This window comes from Marmota flaviventris, chromosome 12 (genome assembly GCF_047511675.1).
Source record: "Marmota flaviventris isolate mMarFla1 chromosome 12, mMarFla1.hap1, whole genome shotgun sequence".
In the NCBI taxonomy this organism is placed as follows: domain Eukaryota; kingdom Metazoa; phylum Chordata; class Mammalia; order Rodentia; family Sciuridae; genus Marmota; species Marmota flaviventris.
Window position 1 is genome coordinate 28,672,902 of NC_092509.1, and position 21,644 is coordinate 28,694,545.

Here is a 21,644-nt window from a genome sequence, read left to right on the forward strand (position 1 = left end):
ATGGAATCTTTTGCATTATGTTTAATTTGCATGTTGCTTTTGGAAAAGAAAACAATTTCTTATTTGGTAAATTTATTTGCTCCTAATAGTTTTCAGGTGAATTTCTCATATCATCAAGTAGACAATCATATCAACCAGGAACAATGAGAATTTTTGCTTATTTTTTTTTTCTAAATTATACTTCTTATTCTTTTCCTGGACTTGCTCATTAGTTCCTACATCTCAATGACAATGGCAGCAACGAGAGGGTATCTAATGTGTACTCTTCTAATTTTTATCACAGGAAATAGATTCTAAAGGCTTAATTATAAATACTGCTTATATTTAAATGTTCAAGACAAAAAATTTCTATAATACAAAAGTTATTTTTGGGTTAAATCCTTGGTGTGGGACTGGAATGAAGATGGCACAGAGGGGAAAGTATCGGTTCTAAGATTGAGACCAGAGTACAAGAGGCTAAGGGAGAAGCAGTAGTTTTACTGCACCCCTTCCACAGATTATAAATTTCCTCACTAATGGGGACAGACCTTGACATTCATGGTTGCTTCACCTGCTTGGGAATGTGGATTAAACCTTATCAGAGGAAGCCTGCAATTCATAAATGTGCCATTTGGTGGTACCCTGGATTTGGTTTACCCCAGACACAGATACGTGATATATCCTAAAGGTTTTTAAAGATGAACAAAAGATGGAAATATACCACTAAGAAAGGTCTCAGGAAAAGCTAATGGGCATAATGAATGTTAAGATTTCATTTCAAAGAAGGATTTACTATATGCTTATGGACTGTGGTAATAATCCCAACTCAACAAATAAAAGCTAAACTATATCTAAAGTACTCTGTTAAATTAGGCAGAGATATGCATATACCTCAGAGAACAATTTTAATATTCAGAGTGTAAGGGATAAAATCTCAGTGAAGATCTTATTAAGACTTCCAATACCTCTATGATTCTAGATAAAATAAGTTTTATCACAAGGACTATAGAACAAGAAAGTGAATTCAGGAGGAAAAAGGTCTTCATAAATAGACAGAAAGTAACAAAACAATCTCCAGAAAACTGCTTCTGCCCTAATTTTTGAAACATGACTTACTTTTTATATCACTTTCAAGAGAGAGAGAGTTATGGGAAAACTCAAAAGTATTCCAGTAATTCTGTCTCGTAGGATATGTATTTGTATAAACATTAGTACCACAGATCCCAACAGTAATGGGTATATTCAAATTGCTACCTGAGGCGTTTCTGTAGTTTTACTTCCATGAAATGCTTCTTGCTAAATTGTTCCTTTTGGGTTGCTGTTATTGTGCTATTTTTGTTTCTTTTTGATTGCTACAGTTTGGATATGGAATGTCCCCCAAAGACCCTCATGTTAAAGGTGTGGTTCCAGCCTGTTGCTCTACTGGGAGGGGGTGGAGCCTTCAGGGGGTGGAGCACAGTGGGAGGAAGTTAGGTCATTGGTGGTGTCCCTTCAAATGGATTGTGGTACCCTGGTCTCTCCTCTCCTTTGCTTCTCACTGAGATGAGACCTTCTTCCACCATGCACTCCTGCCATCATGTGCTGTCTCAACACAGGCACAAAACAAAGGCATAATTGGCCATGGACTGAATCCTCCAAAACGGTGAACCAAAATAAACTTTTCTTCTTCTTAAGTTGATTACCTTAGGTAATTTGTCACAGTAATGGAAAACTAACATGCTAACCTTAGTCTTTCCTTTGGGGACATAATAAATTCCAGAAGCCCGTAAAAGAAAATATCGTCTTTTCCAGGATTTCTTTCCATCTTCTTTCAAATAAAGAGCTCCTTCAAGTTCTGGTACAATGATAGATGTTCCACAGAAACTTTCCTGAAATTGAGATTCAAAAGACATAAAACACAAAAGGTAAAACACACATTTATTCACATTTACACAAACTTTCAAGTTAGCCTTTAAAGTGAAAGCCAATTTTGTCTACAACTCTGATTGAATGCAGATGTTTACAGTATATGCTTTTTGCCCAAAGAGAAGAAAGTATAGCACAGAGGTCAAGAGTCTGGGTCTTGGACACCAAAGTTTCTTGACCTTTGAGCTCAGTGACTGTGGACCATTAAACCTCGGTTCCTTTACATGCACCAACGGAATAATAAGCCAATCTTCATAAAGTTGGTTGTTAGTAAAATTTTGGTATAATGTAAAATTAAGCATTCAATAAAGTCTACATATGTTATTATAAATTGAAAAATGATTACTTTCTAGGTAAATAAAAATTACTATTTTGCTGCTCATAAATAGAAAAACTATATAATTCTATGTATAAAATAAGTTAATATTTTGTTCTTGAGACAGTTTTCAAAAAATGGAGATAGAAATTATTAACACTATGATATCAGAAAGGAAAAACAAAGCACATTTTCTAGGTGTATGCTTTAAAATCTCAAAATCTGCATTGGATTAGATAATTCTTAACAAATTTCTTTTTAAAAACAATAGAATAAAATTATATATTATTCTATCTTTTTAGTTCAAAACTCAAACTATCTTTTGCTTTCTGTTTATAACTGTCAATATTCTTTCTTTTGGTCCTATAAATACAAACAACTTAATTTGAATCCCCAAGTAAATTTATATGTAGTAGAGTTGGAGAATGTTTTTGTTACATTTTGCTCTCCCCAATTATTAGTTTAGTTGACCTGTCAATCTGTTAAATTTATTCAGATTTTTTGGCCCAAATTAACCAGGCAGTGTTATTTTTCATCGCATAACATACTTTGTATTTTTTTTCACATCCAACTGTAAAATACTGCTGAATTCCTATAGGAATTCTAACATGCTAACCTTAATCTTTCCTTTGGGGACATAATAAATTCCAGAAGCCCGTAAAAGAAAATATCATCTTTTCCAGGATTTCTTTCCATCTTCTTTCAAATAAAGAGCTCCTTCAAGTTCATAAGGGCTACTCAGGCAATTGTATCAATCATTACATAATCAGTGCCCAATTTACAGATAGCTTGTTTCTAAGCACTGATTAAAAACAAATAGCAGTGTCAGGAAAATATTCCCTTTTCATGTCTGTCAGTCTCCATTTCTGCTAGGTGTGTTCAGAATCCTTTATCTCCTTATTGTCAGGGACACCTGTGCCTAATATCCTCTAACTGAACCCCGAGTCTTGTTTGGTACGTGCAAGAAGAACATCTCTACTTTTACTGTTGGATCTCACTAGGAAATGCCCACTCTGCCCACAGCCCCAGGAACCAGAACTTCAAACGTGTACTCAGGACCTTTAGAGGAATGGCTTGCAAGGTTCTGGAGTCTGGTTCACTTGGTAAGGGCTTGACAGAGCTTGAGAAGAAAGAGAAACATGAATAGGGGCCTGGATAGACTTTGATAGATAGGAGAGAGCTCTCTTCAGTGTTAACAAATTGACCCCAGGAGAAATGTGGGCCAAAGCACCACCAAGTCTTCTGAATTTTCTAGAGATGTCCAAAATCTACTAACTCAAGAAAAGAATCAACCTTCTGTCAGGGGCAAATAAAACCTGTCTGGGGCTCCAGTATACCCATTTGTGACCTGTGTCCTGATACTTTCATCTGCATTGTGGGCTGGGAACACAGCAGAGATTTTTTTTAGCATAGTTACTAAGGAAAAACTCATTAGGAGTCTTCCAAAAAAACAATCATCAAGTGAACTTCTGGAATTTTCCCTAGCAGTGATCACCATCTGGACATCTGAACTTTTCCTATCTTCCTGGGTCTCTGTGACGATCCAATACAATCTAGAAGCCATTGTTCACAGACTTGCCCATTAGCACACTGGGCAGAACCTCATCCTGTATCAGATCTCTAACTGCATACCTCACACTTCCTATCAAATCTGGCTGCTGGAGGATCTTCTCAGAAGATTTAGAAATCCATCTGAGTTCTGTGGATCATTCAAGTAATAAAACACAGATGAGTGAGCAGATGAGTTTATGAAAAGCAAACTATGTTATCTAAAGCCACACTTCATTACAATGGACTCAAAGGAACAGCTTAATTATTTAAAAAAGCTGTTATTTAGTGATAATCTGATTTTAAAATGCCAAGTTAAAATGTCAGGGCATGTCTCAGAATTTCCCATTCTTCTGGGGAGCAAATCATTTAAAAATAGATAGAGCAAATTTTTTTTTTCTTTTCTACCATTCTGCAAAATTAAGCTTACCTCCAGTAAGGATTCCTTGTTCTTAGCATTCATTTTATCATTGGAGTCCTTGCTTTCTTTTTTCCCTTTGTTATCCAAGTAGAAATTCTAAATAAAATATTAAAAGATCAGTTCAGCAAGTGTTCATTCTTAGGCTAGACACTGCAAGGAAGTCAAAGTCGTAGAAGAAGACGTAGGTACACGTAAATAAACAGGGAACCTTGGTGTATACAGCTGACCACTAGTTAACTGGCAGGAGTGACTACTGCATCACCAAGGTAAAAGCTAAACCTTCTCTCCTTCCCTCTTATAGTGCACAATCAATGAGGAAATAAGATAGAAAACACTAGCAAAGGATGTGACATCATTTAATTTTTAAATGTCATAGTCAAGAGCAATGGTTTCAAATGCTGGAAGCTGAGAGACCCTCAAGGGCCAGGAAGAGCCTCCGACTGGAGTGAAGGTTGAGCTCATGTCCCAAGTACAAGAGGGGAACTTCTCTGACTGGTGCATGCCTCACCAGAGCCCAGGGCCCTGCCAATTGGAGATTCTAATTTCTCAAGAGAAGCTTGAATTCTGGATTTCTGTAAGTGTTGCTGACTGCTTTTATTATTTTTTTAAATTGGTGGGTACATCACAATGGAGGGCTACTTGGAAACCACTGAGGGAAGAGGGAGGGCAAAGGACAGTTCTGAAGGGAGCAGCCTAAACAAAGGCGGGGGTGACCATGATCAAAGGCATTCACAAATGGGTGCCTGCGCTCTGAGCATGGTTTGTGTTGATGCATGCATCAAATCTTGTTAATACTGAATATCAATGAGCTAGTTAAAAACAAAGTGTTTGAGTTTCTAAAACATCATCAGCAATCAAGGACTAATTTTTACATAATCAGTACAGCTGAGGTACCCGCACACAGAGCGAATGTTATATGTGACCACTGTCACAATTTAAGTATTGAGGACTTCTATGTGAAAGCATAGAATTTTATAAAATAATACATGAAAAAATGTACTCAGAGTAGAAATTAAACCTCAGGAGCACAGTATCTAAATTAGGGACCCTTCTGAATCTAGATACAAATGTTTACTTACACCATAGAAGTGTTTCTCCAAATGTGACCCCCAGATCACTTTAATATCTAATAAAATGTATGTTCCCGGGCTCCCAACCTACTGGCCTGGAATCTCCAGGGAAAATCCACCTACATTTCAATGTCCTTCCTGGATTATTATGTACACTGTAGTCTAAGAACCAAGTGTACAGGACAGAAAGTTAGGAATCGAACTACAGGCAAACCAGATCTACAGAATTAGCATAAACCCAGAAATGCAATGAGTAAAAACAGTGATTTTCTGACTTAAATAGGGGAAATAGGTCAAGTGTAATTCCTTTGAGAATCCTTTTTTTTTTTTTTTTTGTAGTGCTGGGGATTGAACCCAGGGCCTTGTGCATGCGAGGTAAGCACTCTACCAACTGAGCAATCCCAGCCCGCTTTGAGAATTCTTACTGAAAAGTAGTTTTCTTTTAATGTATTTTTTTCTAGAAAACTTTTTACTTTTACTTATTGTTCCAAAAGACAGTATGTTGTGAATTCCTGTGATTATAATATAAGAATCATGAAACTATTTTAATTTTACATGATTAGCTTGAGGATTATAACTAATCATACTAAATAACATATATTACCTGCGGGAACTCTATGCTAAGGCTTTATGGGTATGCTTTTCATTTCATTTTTACAAGAACTTTGGAACATAGGTACTATTGCTAATGTTGCTTTACAAATAAGGAAACTGAGGATTATGTGATTTACTTAAGGCTAATTAGTTCCAGAGCTTTGGGTTCTTCTTAATTTTTTTCAGCATTAAAATGCTATATATGGGAGGCTGGGGTTGTGGCTCCATGGTGGAGTGCTTGCCTAGTGTGTGTGAGGCACTGGGTTTGATTCTCAGCTTCACATATAAATAAATAAAATAAAGGTCCATTGACAACTAAACATTTTTTAAAAATGCTATATGTGGTAGGAGACAGTTCAGCACAACAATATGAATACACTAAATACCAATGAAGGGTACACTTAAAAAGGATTAAAATTAAAACTCTAGGGAGGGGGAAAGGTTGATAATGGGTAGGAATTAGAGGTTGATAATGGGCACAACATTACAATTAGGTAGAAATAAGAAGTTCTGATGTCTCATTGCACAGTAGGATGACTATAGATAATAAGAACGTACTGGACATTTCAAAAAGCTAAAAGAAAGCATTTTGAATGTTTTAACCTTAAATAAATGATGACTGAAGACATATCCTTGTTTGAACCTTACACAATGTGTACACATAGCAAACATGGGTATTACATGGTACCACATGTATGTGCATGATTTTTATGTTTCTATGTATCAGCTAAAATTTCATGAATTAAAATTCCATTGTGTATATAGAACACATTTTCTCTATTCATTTGTTTGTTGATGTGCTCCTAGGCTGGTCCATAAATTGACTATTGTGAATTGTGCTGCTATAAAAATTGTTATGAATATATCACTTATTTTAGTTCTTTTGGATTAAATACTAAGGAATGGGTTTGCTGGGTCCTATGGTGGTTCCATTCCTAGTCTTCTGAGGAAACTTCGTACTGCTTTCCAGAGTGGTTGTACTAATTTGCAGTCTCACCAACAATGTATAACTAAGTGCATCTTTACCCCCACATCCTTGTCAGCATTTATTGTTATCTGTGTTCTTGATGATTGCCATTCTGACTGGAGTAGGATGAAAGTGTAGTTTTGATTTGCATTTCCCTGATTTCTGAGGACTTTGAACAGTTCTTCATATATTTTGTTTGCCATTTGTATTTCTTTTGAGAAATGCCTCTTTAGTTCACTTGCTATATCTCAGCCATAAAGAAGAGTGAAATTATGTCATTTGCTGGTAAATGGATGGAACTGGAGAACATGATGCTAAGTGAAATAAGCCAGGTTCAGAAAGTCAAGGGTCAAATATTTTCTCTTCTATGTGGAAGCTAGAGAGGAGAGGAAAAAAGGAAATTAAAAAAGGAGGGGGGCTCCCACAAAAATAGAAGAAAGACGGATCAAGTAGAGGAAGTGGATTGAGGCATGGAGGTGTGTTGAGAGCCACAGCCGAAGGGGCTCCAGCAAACTTTCAGACTGCCAGCTGATGATTGGCTCACAGCAGCCCCACCAACATCTAGCTGATTGGCTCCTCTGCGGTGATGCTCATTGGGCTGTTTCCCCGCCCTTTCAGACTACAGAGCTGCTCATTGGGGGACTTTTTTGGCTCCGCCCATGCAACCCAGCCAATTGGCCTCAAGAGCAGGAGGAGTGGGGGAGGTGGAGAGGCTTGTGGGAAGCCGGTGGTGGCAGTTGGGCTCTGAGGGTTTTTCCTGAGGAGCTGTTTTGTTTGGCCTGTGTGGTTCTAAAAATAAAGTTCTTTTCTTTTGACAAGTGGCTCCTGAATTGTGCCCAGCCAGACTGCGGCATAGGTGGGGAGGGTACAGGAAAGTACTGGAGAATGAAATCTACTAAATTATGCTGTGTCCATGTACAGTATACCAAAATGAATCCTGCTTACTTATATCATTATAATGCACTTATTGAAATAATAATAATATGATAATAATAATAACAGAAGGGAGATCAGTAGGGTAGAGTAGAGTAAGAGCATCAGGGGAGAGAGAAGGCGAGTGAAAGGGAGGGTACTAGGGAATAAGATTGATCAAATTATGCTATGTGTGTGTATGAATGTGCTATTATGAACCCCACCACTATGTCTAATTATAATGCACCAATAAGAGTACAAAAAGTGATATGGAGATTGATTGTGGCGATGGTTGCACAGAGGTGTATAAATATTAGGTGTCAATGAACAACCAGCCTGGCGAAAGCGATGGGATTAATGCCATCCACCAGAATGAGGATCAGAGCATTGCTCCCAATTCTTTTCTTTCCTGTGTCAGAATACACCCATGCCTTTCATCCTGTAGAGTGAGTGGAGCTTATTTCCATGTTTCTCTTATGTTGCACTTGGCTGTGGGACTGCTTTGGCCAACAGAATGAGGGTGGAAGAGTCAAATCATCAGCTTGGGGTGGAGGAATTATTTGTCTGTTCTCTTGCTATTGGAAAGAAGAATGTGTCACAGATGTGTGCTGCCCAGCAGAACAAGAGACGTGCAAAACTACCTGAATCTGACTCTCACTCTAGAGCCAAGGACAGGGGACCTATGTACCCCGGAGGAAGTAAGTGTCAGCTGGTTTAAGGCGCTGGGATTCTTAGGTTGTTTTTGTGCACTGCCTAATACACACACCCACACTGTCTGGGGAGAGGACAGGGCACCCAAGTCATGGGTAGACTTTTTCTTAGTGCAGTAGTAGCCCATCACCAGAACCAGTCCTCAGTCCTTACATTTCTCTTTTGGTTTTTCGGGTGATGAGGTTCAGGACACAGTGCCCCCCAGTATAGCACCTAGGCATCTGAGAAAACAGCAGAAAGAAAGAAGATCAGAGAGATCTTTTCTATCCTTCTCCCCTGAAGCAGGCCATAAAATAATTCTCTGACCTTATTCTAAAGTAGATCAGAGATCCTAAAGACCCTCATAAGAGAGCTGCCCTCTCTAACCCCAGAGAAAAAGAAGGTTCTTCATTCTGAAGTCACAGGACACACACACACACACACACACACACACACACACACACCCCTGAACAAACAGGCTTTGCTAAATTCCCCAGTTTATTACCATAAGATCTTCCCTGTCCTACCATCATACTTCTGCTCGACAGTCCATAAAAATACTCTGTTTTTTCTGTGCCTTTGAGTTTTTATTTCAAAGCCTCCACAAAACTTAAATAAATTTGAGTGCTCTTCCTTTTTTAATTTGTCTTTTGTATAGGGGCCTCACCCATAAACCTAGTGACAGCTGAGAAAAGAATCTGTTCTCCCCTATACTAGCAATGTCACTAATCTTTGCACAGTGAGTTTCCAGAAGTTACTTTTACTAAGATAATAATGTTCTCCTGCCTCAATCCACTTTCCCCCAGAGGGACAACACCATGTGGTCAAGAGGACCCTGTAGAGGAGAAAAAATAATACCTTCTCATCACCTATGAAGGGGTCATGGAGGATGCCCCTATACTATAGGACAATAGGTCAACAAGGGAAAAGCTTAACAAATTTAATTAACAAAGTTTTACATAACATGGCAGTCTTCAGAGATGAAAAGCCAAAGATGCAGAGAGAACTGTATTATTATGCTAAGTCCAATGAAAGAAGTGGACAGTGGTGGAGAAACACGACTGGACAGAGTGGGGTGTGATCTAATGGTAATAAACTAGTGTGGTAAGGATGCTCAGCAAAACCTGATTGTTCAGAATCCTTTTCTGTGCCTCTGTATGACATTCCTTCCCTCAGGACATGGGGCAGGACACCTGTCACATGAGGACCTTCAAGCACAGAAGGGAGGAAATCAGAGAGTAATCTTTCTAGACTATGCTTTGTGCTGGGGGGAATAAGTGGTTCTATGACCTGGTTTGGGGGACAAATGGGAAATGGAGGAAAGAGGGAAGAAGACCAGAGAGTACTTCTTGCTTCTGAGGTCTTTCAAATGTCCTTTAGCTCAAATTACTCAGCATGCCAAAGTGCCATATTTTAGGATATCATGTTCTGAGCTCCAATACCTCTGTCCTGACCTCATGCTTTAAAGGATCTCTGCTTTAAAGTGTCTCTCATCATCATCTAGTCAGGGGACCAGAGGGACATGTTCACTTGACACAATAACCCCCTCTACTGTGCAGTACCTGCTCCTTAAACCAAGGGCCTTAACTTCTTGCTCACATGGTTCTGAGTCCCTTCCCTGAATCCTCCCTCCTGAGGGTTAAGTTGTTACTCATGGGGACATCCTAGGACAGAGGGGATGACCAACAGGCAATTGTTTGCCTGGGAGGATGAGGTATTTGGAGCTTGTTGTTTGGGCTGGAGTGTCCATATGTGCTATGGTTTGGATGTGAGGTGTCCTCCAAAAGCTCATGTGTGAGACAATGCAAGAAGGTTTGGAAGAGAAATGTTTGGGTTATGATAGCCTCAACCTAATCATTGAATCAATCTCTGATGGGATTAACTGGTAACTGGAGGCGGGTGGGGTGTGGCTGGAGGAAGTGGTTCTCTGGGGGCGTGTGTTTGGGGTATATATTTGTATCTGGCAAGTGGAGACCTCTCTCTCTGTTTTCTGATAATCATGTGAACTGCTTCTCTCCACCCCACTCTCCTGCCACGATGTCCTGCCTCACCTTGAGCCCCGAGGAATGGAGCCAGCCATTAGGGACTGAGATCTCTGAAACTGTGAGCCCCTAAATAAACCTTTCCTCCTCTACAGTTGTTCTTGTTGGGTCTTTCAGTCACAGCAGCGAAAAAGCTGAATAAAACAACACATGTATCCACAAGGACCCATAGAGCAGGATGGGTGATTCTTGCACAGAGAACATGGCACAGAGAACCATGCCACCATGTTGTCACATGGAACTCAAAGGAATTCATACTTCCAGGGGAGAATGAGGTATGGGATGCAGAACACATTTTATTTAACTGCTTATTAACTTATTTTGTAAGTTTAAACACAGAGATGTATGTTATTTGAACCTTCAGTTGTACTGTTGCCCCAGATCCTGTAAATGTTGGGGCGTGACCTGCTTCGAGGCATGTCCTGTGGGATTCCCTGCTGCTTTTCCCCTATCCGTTTATTCTGCCTTCCCCTAGTAATCACTGAAGTGCAAAATAGAAATACAGAAGAGATTTTCTACGTGTTCTCTCTTTCAGAAGGTACTTAGTGTTTCACAATACCTAGAGCCCTGGGAAGCTTTATCAACGATACAGTGGCCAGAGTTCTCAATGAACAAAACACCTCCCTTCCTCTTCCTGGGTGTCATTGCCCACCAGCCCATAGTTTCTTTCACTGGGTTCCCTCCCTGACGACTCTGTCCTGGTGCTGAGGATAGTGCCCATCACCCATCCTCAGCCCACGGTATCCCTGCTACAATGTGTTACTGTTCCTCAGAAACCCAGCCTGAGTAGAATGTCCCTATATCACTGTACTAATTTTGTCCCCTGCTGGGGCCTCACTTCTGCTACAGTCTCCAGTGCTGGCTTTATTCTAGCACAAAGCAGACACTCATGAAGTATTTGTAGATGATTCTTGAACAAAGGCTGGCATCCTGGAGGAAACCCCAAGATGAAGGGATTTAAGTCCTTATTCCTTAATTTGTCTTGGTCAGCTTCAGGCAGCCCAAGGTTAGCCTCAGATTCGTGCTTCTCCGACATCCTGCCTGAAACGTCAGAGATTGTATAGCACTGTGCTCCAGAACAGTCTGGGTCAGCCGCCTTGTGAAAACCCCTATCCAGCGTTCACTGTTGACATCTTCCTGGATGGTTACTAACATCCCCAGCCTCCTTCCATTCCTTCCTTCTCCACATTATTCTTTACATGGAAGCAGACAACAGTAATAATTATTATCATTATTACTGGTAGATAATGTCCATTGATTCTCATGATATATGCTTTAAAAATAAATTATCTCTATTTTTTTAAAACAAGAATATAAAGCCCTGGTGAAGTTGATAACTTGTTCAAGGGCCCAAAGTTGGTAAAGTGAAAGAGTCAGGATTTCAAACCCAACCCGGCTGACTTTAGGACCCAGCTCAGCAGCTCCACAATACTGCTTTCCAGCAAGAAGCAATTTCTTAAAAGGCAAATGTGAACAGAAAACTTCCCCTTTTGTGAAGCTATGACTTGAAACCCTGGGTGCAGGTCCTCCACATTAGGCGCGGTGCACATCTGTTTTCAGAATGTTCTTCATATCACCCTCACTGGGTCTTTTCTACTCCTTGAACTTGAACTTGACTCTGGTCCTTGATTCAGAATTCTCCCTGTCCTGCCTTGCACACTGGTCTTAACTCCCTTGGCAAACATAAAAGACTTCAGTTCCTCAGGGAGTTCATCCCTCACCCCCAAGACTGAGAGGGACCCTGCCCTGGTTCTTGGAGTTATCTGGTCAGCCCCTGCTACCATATATACTTTTATAAAATTGAGTGATGTTTGGCCTGAAGCTGTCTCTGTATGTATGTGCCTGTAGGCAGGCATACTTATAGATATTTTTCAGTTTTTGTTGGTACTGGGAGTTGAACCCAGGGGCGATCTACCACTGAGCTGCATCCTCAGGACTTTCTGTTTTATTTTGAGATGGGCTTTCACTAAATTGCTGAGGCTCTCGAATTAGCCTACCTCCTGCCTCAGCCTCCTGAGTGTCTGGGATTATAGGTGTGAGTCACTATGCCCTGCCTCTGTACATATTTTAAGTCTGGACTAAAAGTTTCTTGGTCCATAGTGAACTTGATGTGTAAACAGACTGTAACGTGTTCTTGTAACAAGCAGCTGAATCTCAGTCAATCACACATGACCAACCATTTAAACCATGTTTGACTAAAACAGACATGAACTGTAACCAAAGGAGCTGTCCCTAAACCTCACTTCTCTTTCTGTATGTCACTTCCTTTTTTCTGGCTATAAATACCACCCATGCATGTGATGGTGAAGTGTGTGTGGGGGCACAAAAGGCAGTCAATATAGATAATAAATAATTGGGTCCTATGGGAAGATGGGGGCTGGTAGGAAAGAAAAGGAAATCAAATGCTGAATTCTCCTAAAGCACTCCTTCCCCCTCCACCTGTTACCAAGGTTACCTGCCTACAGGGAACTGTTTCTCAAAAGGTTGTTAGTGAAGCACTTCCTGGGCAGCCCCAGTGGGCAGAATGGGAAAGACACCCCTGGAGGGGTTCCTTCTCACCCTCTGGCTTATCTTCTGGCCACTAGTCACATATTTATGCAGGATGGGGAGAGGAGACCCTGAGAACAAAGAAAATCTAAAATGTATAAAAGGGACAGGACATCCCCACTTCTTTGTATATCCAGCTCTGGGGCCCGTCTCTGTGGGGAAGTCTATCCTTGCTTTCTATTCTTGCCTTGGCATTTCAAGGGTGTGTTCTATCCTCACTTCCGGAGGAATGGAATTGGGGAAGGGGGGCACTCCAAACCACTTTTGGTCCAGACTGATAGAATTATCTTCTAATTTGTTCACCCTGATCACACACACAATTTCTTGTAGAAGACTTGACTTGTAACGACTTAAATGTATTTTTATATTCCTTCTCCAACCAATTGTAATTAACCCCTCAACAAGAAATAATTTGTAGATTACCAGCATCTTACAAACTTTTTGTTTTGCATTACTTTGTTTCTTTGGCATTTATTTATACATGTACTTATTTATATTGTAGCCCTAAGAATCCAAACCAGGACATCAGACATTCCAAAGGAAGGCTCTACCACTGTGCTCCATCTCCAGCCTTTGGAGCTTAGCATTACAAGGGAGAGAAGACTCAGTGTTCTCCATCAATGCTAACCCCAGGAAAGACAGCCTGAGGTGCACAGAATTTATCTTGCTTAAAGATCAGCAAAACTAGAGTTGTTGACATCATGTCTTAACAATTCAATAGCTATCACTTGCTAAATGCCTTCACTGGTTGGAAGGAAGATCCAACAGTACCTGACTTCATGGGACTTACCAACTGTTAAAGATGATACCATTATTTCATGATAGGTGCAATATCTCTGTGAAGCAGAGGACAGTTAACTGTGGTGGAACCTAAGTCCTAGGGGCTTAAAAGAGTTTTCTCCCTGAAATACACATGTGATGCCTCTCTAAGGACACACCAGCATCAATTTCTATGTCTTCAACCTTTTCTAAAATAGATCTGCCTGAGAATGGATGGCTTCTTTCACAATTGTCTTCAAACCTGTTAGAAAGGAAAGGCATAGCTCACACCCACAAGAACTTTACTGCCCAGGGGAATGGAGCTCAAAGGCCCTATACAAAGGGGTAGCTTGAGATACTGGTATGAAAAAGAGGAAGACTCATAACAAATCCTTTTGGAAGTCACATGATATCTAGCTCTTTGCTTCCAACACAATGGAAAGTACCTAATTATCTTGCCAGATGATGGATGAAAAGAACCATCATTGATCCTTCTGTGACCTTGAGCAGATAACTTGGAAGGAGTTCAAAGAATGGAATGGCATTCTTCTATTCCCATCTACTTATTAATGTGAACAAAGTTTCTCAATACTTTCATCTATCTTAATACTCAACATCTATAAAAAATGAAAAATAGAATACCAATATCACTTGTGTTCCCCAGAATACAATTGATATGGAACATTCATTCCTTGATTCTAGAATTAATCAGGGGGAAAATGACTCCATTTATTTATATAATTAGAGATATTTGTCCCATTTTTTTTACTTATTATGCTTACCTAATGTCAAAAACTTTAATAAATGTTTTTATGTTGTTTTAATCAACTGTGTTTTTTTAAACACAAGTGGCTTATGGTGAGCAAAAATTAAAGCTTATTTATCAATTTGTAAACATAATTTGTAAAAGGGAAGTATAAGAGGAATCAAGAAAAGACTTGCAAGCATATAAATGGATTATAATATGATAAATATTTGTAGAGCCAATAGAATGGGAATAGTTCAACGAGTGGGGGAAGGAGGAGCAGTATAAATGTCCCCAAAGTTAAAGAAGCTTATTGTATGACACCAAGAGTGAACCCAGTGTCAACTATGGGCTTTGGGTTGTAGTGATAGTGAGTTGTCAATATAGGCTCATCTAGTATAAAAATCTGCCATTCTGGTGGAGAGTATTTATAGTAGAGGAGGCTGAGCTGTGTGGGATCTGAGGTAAAGGGAACTCTCTATACTCTCGGCTCCATTTTACTTTGAACTGACTTCTCTAAAAAAATAAAAGCTTATTCATATGCTTTATATAAAAGATGCTGATGGACCTTTATTTTATTCATTTATTTATATGTGGTGTTGAGGATTGAATCCAATGCCTCACACATGCTAGGCAAGTGCTCTACCACTGAGCCACAACCCTAGCCCTCGTATGTTTCTTAAATGGATGCTGTTAGAAATCAAACTGCCACGGGAATACTCTGTAAGCATTGGATACTTTTTAAACTGCCAGAATTGGATCGGATACCTTTTAAAACTTCCAAAATTTACAATATGCTGGACATTGCATTCTTTACATTTGCTTAAACTTCTGATGAAAAAATTAGAAGTCAACAGGCAAATATCTGAGCGGTGCATGTTTCTACAAACTTTTTAAAGAGGTTATGCAAACATAGAAGTTTGAATTCCATTTATAGATGGAGCTACTGTGTGAGGATCGTCATAAATGGCTGTGTGGGAATGAAGGAGAGAACAGAGGAAGAGGGTCTACAGGGAGAGAAAGGAGTGACATAGCTGTGGACAGGGACAGAGTGTGATAGAGATAGGGTCCACGGGAAGGCTGGGACCAAGATGCTAATCGTGGTCTCAATAACATTATCTCCAGCCCCAGACACTGGGAGGCCTGGCCCTACCTTCTGTCTTTGGCTCCATGATACACTTCTGTATGTTTTCAGTTTCATTTTGGAAAAATTCCAAATAGAGCAGTATCTGTTCTGATCAAATCATCTCCATGACAGCTTATAGCATGGAGCTTGCAGCATCTGTGCACCCAGACTAATTCCTATTCTTCAACAGGATAGTGCATAGCAGCAATCATCAGGAAAATTAAATAGGACTTATTCTGTTTTTCTTCATTTTTATGAGAACTCCCCTACTCTTCTCTAGGAGCAGTGCCCCGATTAACCCAAGGACCTCCCACGAGGTCCTGCCTCTCAAAAGTTCTCTCTTCCAACATCACTGCACTGAAGACCAAGCTTCCCACACCTGGACCCTTGGGCAGCGAGCGGTGGGAACAAGCCATATCCATCAAAAGTACCATGGCTCTATGTGGAGAATATATTTTTTCTTAGGGTTAAGGCTGAGGAGTTACTTAATTGCCTACTTCCTTGTTTTACTGCTTTATTGATCAGATACCTTCCCTAACCTCTTGAGTATTACCAACTAATGCAGTAATTGGAAAACTACACTTCTCATCATAGACCATTACTGAGGATCTTCTGCTCTGTTCACAGAATTTTGTGCACTGGGACTTCATCTGAAGTATATACCATCCTGTAATTTTATCCCATATGGCCCCCATCTTAAACCTAGAAGTTTTGTGTCAAACATTTTTGCACGTCTGTTTCTCCAGCTAGATTATCAATTTCTCAAAGGTAAAGATTATCTTAATCTACATATTCTCCACAAGTAGCACAAGGTTATACCTGTAACATGCTCCATAAATGTTTATGAAAGTCAAACAAATGTCTGTTGGAATAAATTTCATTAAAGTCTCTTCATACAGGTCAACATGGAGAAGATGTTCAATACGTTGGCAACTTCTGTGGAGACTACTAAATAAGTCACTCAGAATCTGTCTTTTCCTTTTATGATTCTGGTTAGATCCAATTCTTCATGTACTGTTTCTTACTAGCTCTTCAAATATGTTCTAGGAGGTGCCACGATTTGGACCAGTTGAGTAGGAAGATCAAGCCTGAATCCTCACTGACATGGCCCTGACCTGGGAGTAGAAGCTCCCTGTTATGCTCCTCCAATCCCAGGACTCATCATTTCATACCAATGTTGGCAATTACACCTAAAAAATAATTAACAGCCTAAATGAAAGACAGGTTTATTTGGACTTTTCAGCTACCAGCTTGAGACAAAGCTTGAGGAGAAAAATCTAAGGCACTTCAATGAAAGAATTTTCTGGTTATATTTGTATTAAAATCTTCCTCTGGAAATATACTTCTCTAGGGCTTTTTATTCTCACCATAAATCTACCATTAAAAAAAGACTTATGTTAAAAATCATCAAAGGGTCTCAACAACAGAACTTACACAAGGAAATTTTAGGTATTTCAAAATCACAAAGCCTCCCTTTTTAAGGGCTGAGACATCAGTATGGGAACCAGCACAATGTACTTCTCTTACTCTGGGGGTCAGCATGCTGAAGCCACTACCTATGCAGGGCACTGATCAGAAGACAGAATTCAGCCAAATACTGAAAAAACCTGACTATTTTAAGAATGCCTATACTTTAGTTTTGGTCTTGGTTTTAATTGGTTGCAGATTAAAAGAATCTAGTTGCTGAATTTTTAAGAACATACCATTATCCAAAAGAATTCATTAAGGAGGATTTCTATTTCCTTCTACGATAGAATAGCTTACAGTAAACCAAAACTCCAAAAAAAAAAAAAAAAAAAAAAAAACCCAGCTAGGCAAGCTGGATTAAAAAAAAAATCAGTATTGGGCCTGGGTTTGTGGCTCAGTGGTAGAGTACTTGTCTAGCATGTGTGAGGCCCTGGGTTGGATCCTCAGCACCACATAAAGATAAATAAATAAAATAAAGGTATTGTGTCCATCTACAACTAAAAATTTTTTTTTAAAATCAGCATGAAGGCTTTGAAGAGCTATTGAGGCAATTAGAGACTCACAGAGTCAAAATCCAAGACAGAAAGAAACCACAAAGAGATATCTAGACCTTCTAAGAGCCATGTTTCCTCTCAGGGTATTTGTTGATACTTAACCCCAGGTGAGAGACTGGCAAAGGACTTGAAGAGACCCTTCACAAAAGTGGGATATTCAAATGGATAATAAACATTTTGAAAGGTACTTGAATCACGGGCATTGAGAAAATCCAACTTAAAAACCAAAGGAGATGCCACTACACACTCACAGCATGGTTAAAGTTAAGAGGAAAAACAAAACACCAAGGGCTGCCAAGTATCTGGAACAACAGGAATTTTCTTTCTTTTTTTTATTCATTTTTTTAAATTGTAGATGGACACATATCTTTATTTTATTTATTTATTTTTATGTGGTGCTGAGGATCGAACGCAGGGCCTCGCACATGCAAGGCGAGTGCTCTACCGCTGAGCCATAACCCCAGCCCCAGGAATTTTCATACAATGTTAAAGGGAGAGCAAATTATAGGATATATTGAAAAACTGCTCAGAGTATCTGCTAAAGTTAAAAAAAGTATAACTTATGATCCAGAAATTCCATACCTATCTATCTGCAAGATAAATGTCCACATGCATTCAATAAAAGACACGTATAAGATATTCTCACTGGCATTACTTGTTTAAGCCATAAACTAGAAACAAGTCAAACTTTCACCAACAACACAATTAATAAACATATACTGATATAGTCACACAATGGAATGAAAACACAACGGTGAAAAAGAGCTACTGTTATAAGCAACAGCATAAATGAAAGTTGAGTGGGAAAAAGCTAAACACAAAAGAGGACTGTGTGATTCCATTTCATATAAATGTCAAAAAGAGGGGGAAAACCAAGATAATAAAGATTGGAATAGTGGTCACCTTGGTAATGGGGAATAAAGACTGGGAAGGGCCATGAGGAGCTCCATTAATGTTCTGTGTCTTGATGTGGGTGGTAGTTACCCAGGTGTGTTCACTTCGTACGATTTCATAGAGTTATGATTATGATAGATGCATTAATTCACTTGACACTTCGGCAGACGGCAGACATCCACTAATACTCATTCTCCCCTTCCTCTGCTTACCTATATAATAGCCATGCTGCACAACTCCTGGGTGCCATTTTTATGGACTCTATTTAAAGGTGCTTTGTGGAAGAGTTATCCAAAATGGTAGTCATGAATTTAATTCCACAAATTTTGCTGTGTGTATAATTATTCATACAAACACCAGATTTCTCTGCATCTCTTGTAGCTCAATATTATCATGTAGCTGTCTTCAGGTTGATGGAATGTTAAGCAGAAGTCTGGTTGTGCATTTCCCTGATTCTCTCCTCTCTTCCTATGGACTAGAAAATGGGAGGTGGAAAAGATGCATTGGGCCCAGAGATGGGAGTCACATATGGAGGACGGAAGAGCCGTTCTACCCACTTATGTCTGGACCAGAATGTGATTGAGAAATAAGCTTCTAGTTTGATTGAGCCACTGTTTTAGGGGGTCTCTTTATCACAGCAGCTTAGATGGTACTCTCATTAATACAGGCAATAAAATCTGGTATTGAAGGTCGTTATAGGCTGAAAACTTGATACTTTTAGTGTTTGATATTTGTCACAAACAATAGTACTTAATGCTTTGTTGTCAGTTGACCACCATATCATCTCAAGAAGACCCCAGAAGAGCACAATAAAGCTTTTTCCCATGAGGGAGCCGCTTTGGAGTCTCTTAATTCTGCCCCTAGCGACAAAGGACTTGTTTATTGTATCTGTAAAAAGGAAAGTGTCTGGATGAATGACCCTGGGAATCTCTTCCATCTCTAACATTCTTAGACTTTTCTAAAACATGTAATGACTTTCATGCCATGATAGTTGCTCAAGGACACAGTGGGAAAAGGTTTAGACTTCTCATACCACATGACCTGAAGGAAGCATTTTCAAGTATGGTGAATAATGTTTTTTTTACTTGTTTGCAGGAGGAAATCACAACAAATTGTACATTTTCTAGGTGTTCCCTTTAGTAATCCCGGCATCAATAAGTAACATATATGAACAACAAAGATATGAGGATATTTTTTTTGGTATGGGGATTGAACCCAGGGCACTTAACTACTGAGCCACATCCCCAGCCCTTCTTAAGGTTTATTTAGAGACAGGGTCTCACTGACTTGCTTAGGCCCTCACTAACTTGCTGAGGCTGGCTTTGAACTCTTTGAACTTGTGATCCTCCTGCTTCAGCCTCCCAAGCTGCTGGGAGATTACAGGCATGCACCACCTCACCTGGCAGGATCTTCAAATAGAAGACATTAGTAGCCAAGTGCCATCAAGATATAGTGGAGCCCAACAGAAATGCTGATAGAAGGGGAGGGTTAGACAACCACAGATAGATATGTTTTGGATTCCGAATGAAAGAAAACAAGTGGATTTCTTTTTCTTTCTAAATCCTTCAAAGGGCTCTTGGTTTATATAGCCAAAGATTGAGTTTGTATTCATTTGAATGTATTTGTGATATTTTGCAAGATAATACTGTGGTCTATACACAGGTGGAAAAAAAATCTCCTTCATGCTTTACATGGTTTAACAACATACAGGCCATCTTACCTGGGGATTTTTAAATACAGCGTATTTTTCCTCTTTCTCCAAAAATAGCACTTTATTTTCGGTGTCTCTTGTCCAGTCTGATAAGACTTCAACAACATTTTCGTGGTCTTCAAACAACCTCTCTGGTGAAATAACAAAACAGCATTCTTTCAGACCTAAGATATTAAGGTTTTTCAACTGAGAAACAAGCTGTTATTGAATCGAATCCAGTGCTTTGTAGTTTTCATCAAGGCTTTCTTAATTCTTTCATGATGTCACACTGTTACAATCCTATTATGTTTATCTTTCAGTGGCATGTTTTCAATTTATCTTCCATTTGTAAAACATGGATGTGTAACCGATGTGATTCTGCAATCTATATACGGGGGAAAATTGGGAGTTCATAACCCACTTGAATCAAATGTATGAAATATGATATGTCAAGAGCTTTGTAATGTTTTGAACAACTAATAATAATAATAAAAAAGAAAAACCCATTACAGGTGACAGTACCTACAATACAATGACAATGGTCAGTTCTCATACTTTTTATGATAGCCTTTTTTTTTTTAACTTTAAATAGCCCTACGAGGAGGCAAACATTCTCTTTTGGAAAGGACAATAGGGCAAAGATTATTCAAGATTTTGAGTGCAATTGTGAGATTCACAATGTGTACCCTAAAGCACCAGCTCCCTGAAACTATAAAAACAATGTATATGAATACCCGAAGCAAACTTAAAACATAAAGGAAGGCTTTCATTCCTCTTCTGGATTCATAAATTGAAGAAACCTTCAAATGACTGTTTAAGTATAGACTATTTCTTGCAAAGAAAAAAAGATTTCATCCAAACTTCTAAAACAGGTAATTTTGGGTTCCACCCAGTTCTGCTGGAAGGCAATGGTAGGTCAGTGCTATTAAGAACAAGAAGTAAAGCAGGCTCCGTGGCACATGCCTGTAATGCCAGTGACTCCACAGGCTTAGGCAGGATGATTGCAAGTTCAAGGCCAACCTCAGCAACGTAGCAAGACCCTAAGAAACTTAGTGAGACCCAATCTGGAATTTAAAAAAAATTAAAATAGGTTGGAGATGTGGCTAAGTGTTTAAGCACCTTGGGTTCAATCCCTGGTATAAAAATAAAAACGAGAAGTAACAGAAAATTTCTTAAATTACTTTTTAAAAAAGAAACGTCATCAATTTCTATCATTGTCCTTTCCTCTCTGGAGCTAAGCTTCTTCCATAGACCAAGTATCAGAGATTAGGCAGGCAGGGAGGGAGGAAGAGGGAAATGAGCACAGATGGGAGGTCTGCAGTTACCAAGGCAGCAACCTCAGCAGGGGCACCAGCTGACAGATACCTAGGCTCTCCCACAAGCTTCTGAGCTTACTAGGCATGCAGCAAGAGGAATCA

At 39.4% G+C, this 21,644-nt stretch overlaps 1 protein-coding gene across 1 annotated transcript in view; it reads right to left on the reverse strand.

Moving 5' to 3' along the window:
* Apbb1ip (amyloid beta precursor protein binding family B member 1 interacting protein) overlaps positions 1-21,644 on the reverse strand; it is a 99,407-nt gene that overhangs the window by 21,478 nt on the left and 56,285 nt on the right. The window contains exons 7-9 of the mRNA XM_027953069.3: positions 20,257-20,378; positions 4,179-4,265; positions 1,704-1,847 (exon numbers count right to left, since the gene is read on the reverse strand). Coding sequence (XP_027808870.1) covers positions 1,704-1,847; positions 4,179-4,265; positions 20,257-20,378 — 353 coding nt within the window. The remainder of the gene's footprint in view (positions 1-1,703; positions 1,848-4,178; positions 4,266-20,256; positions 20,379-21,644) is intronic.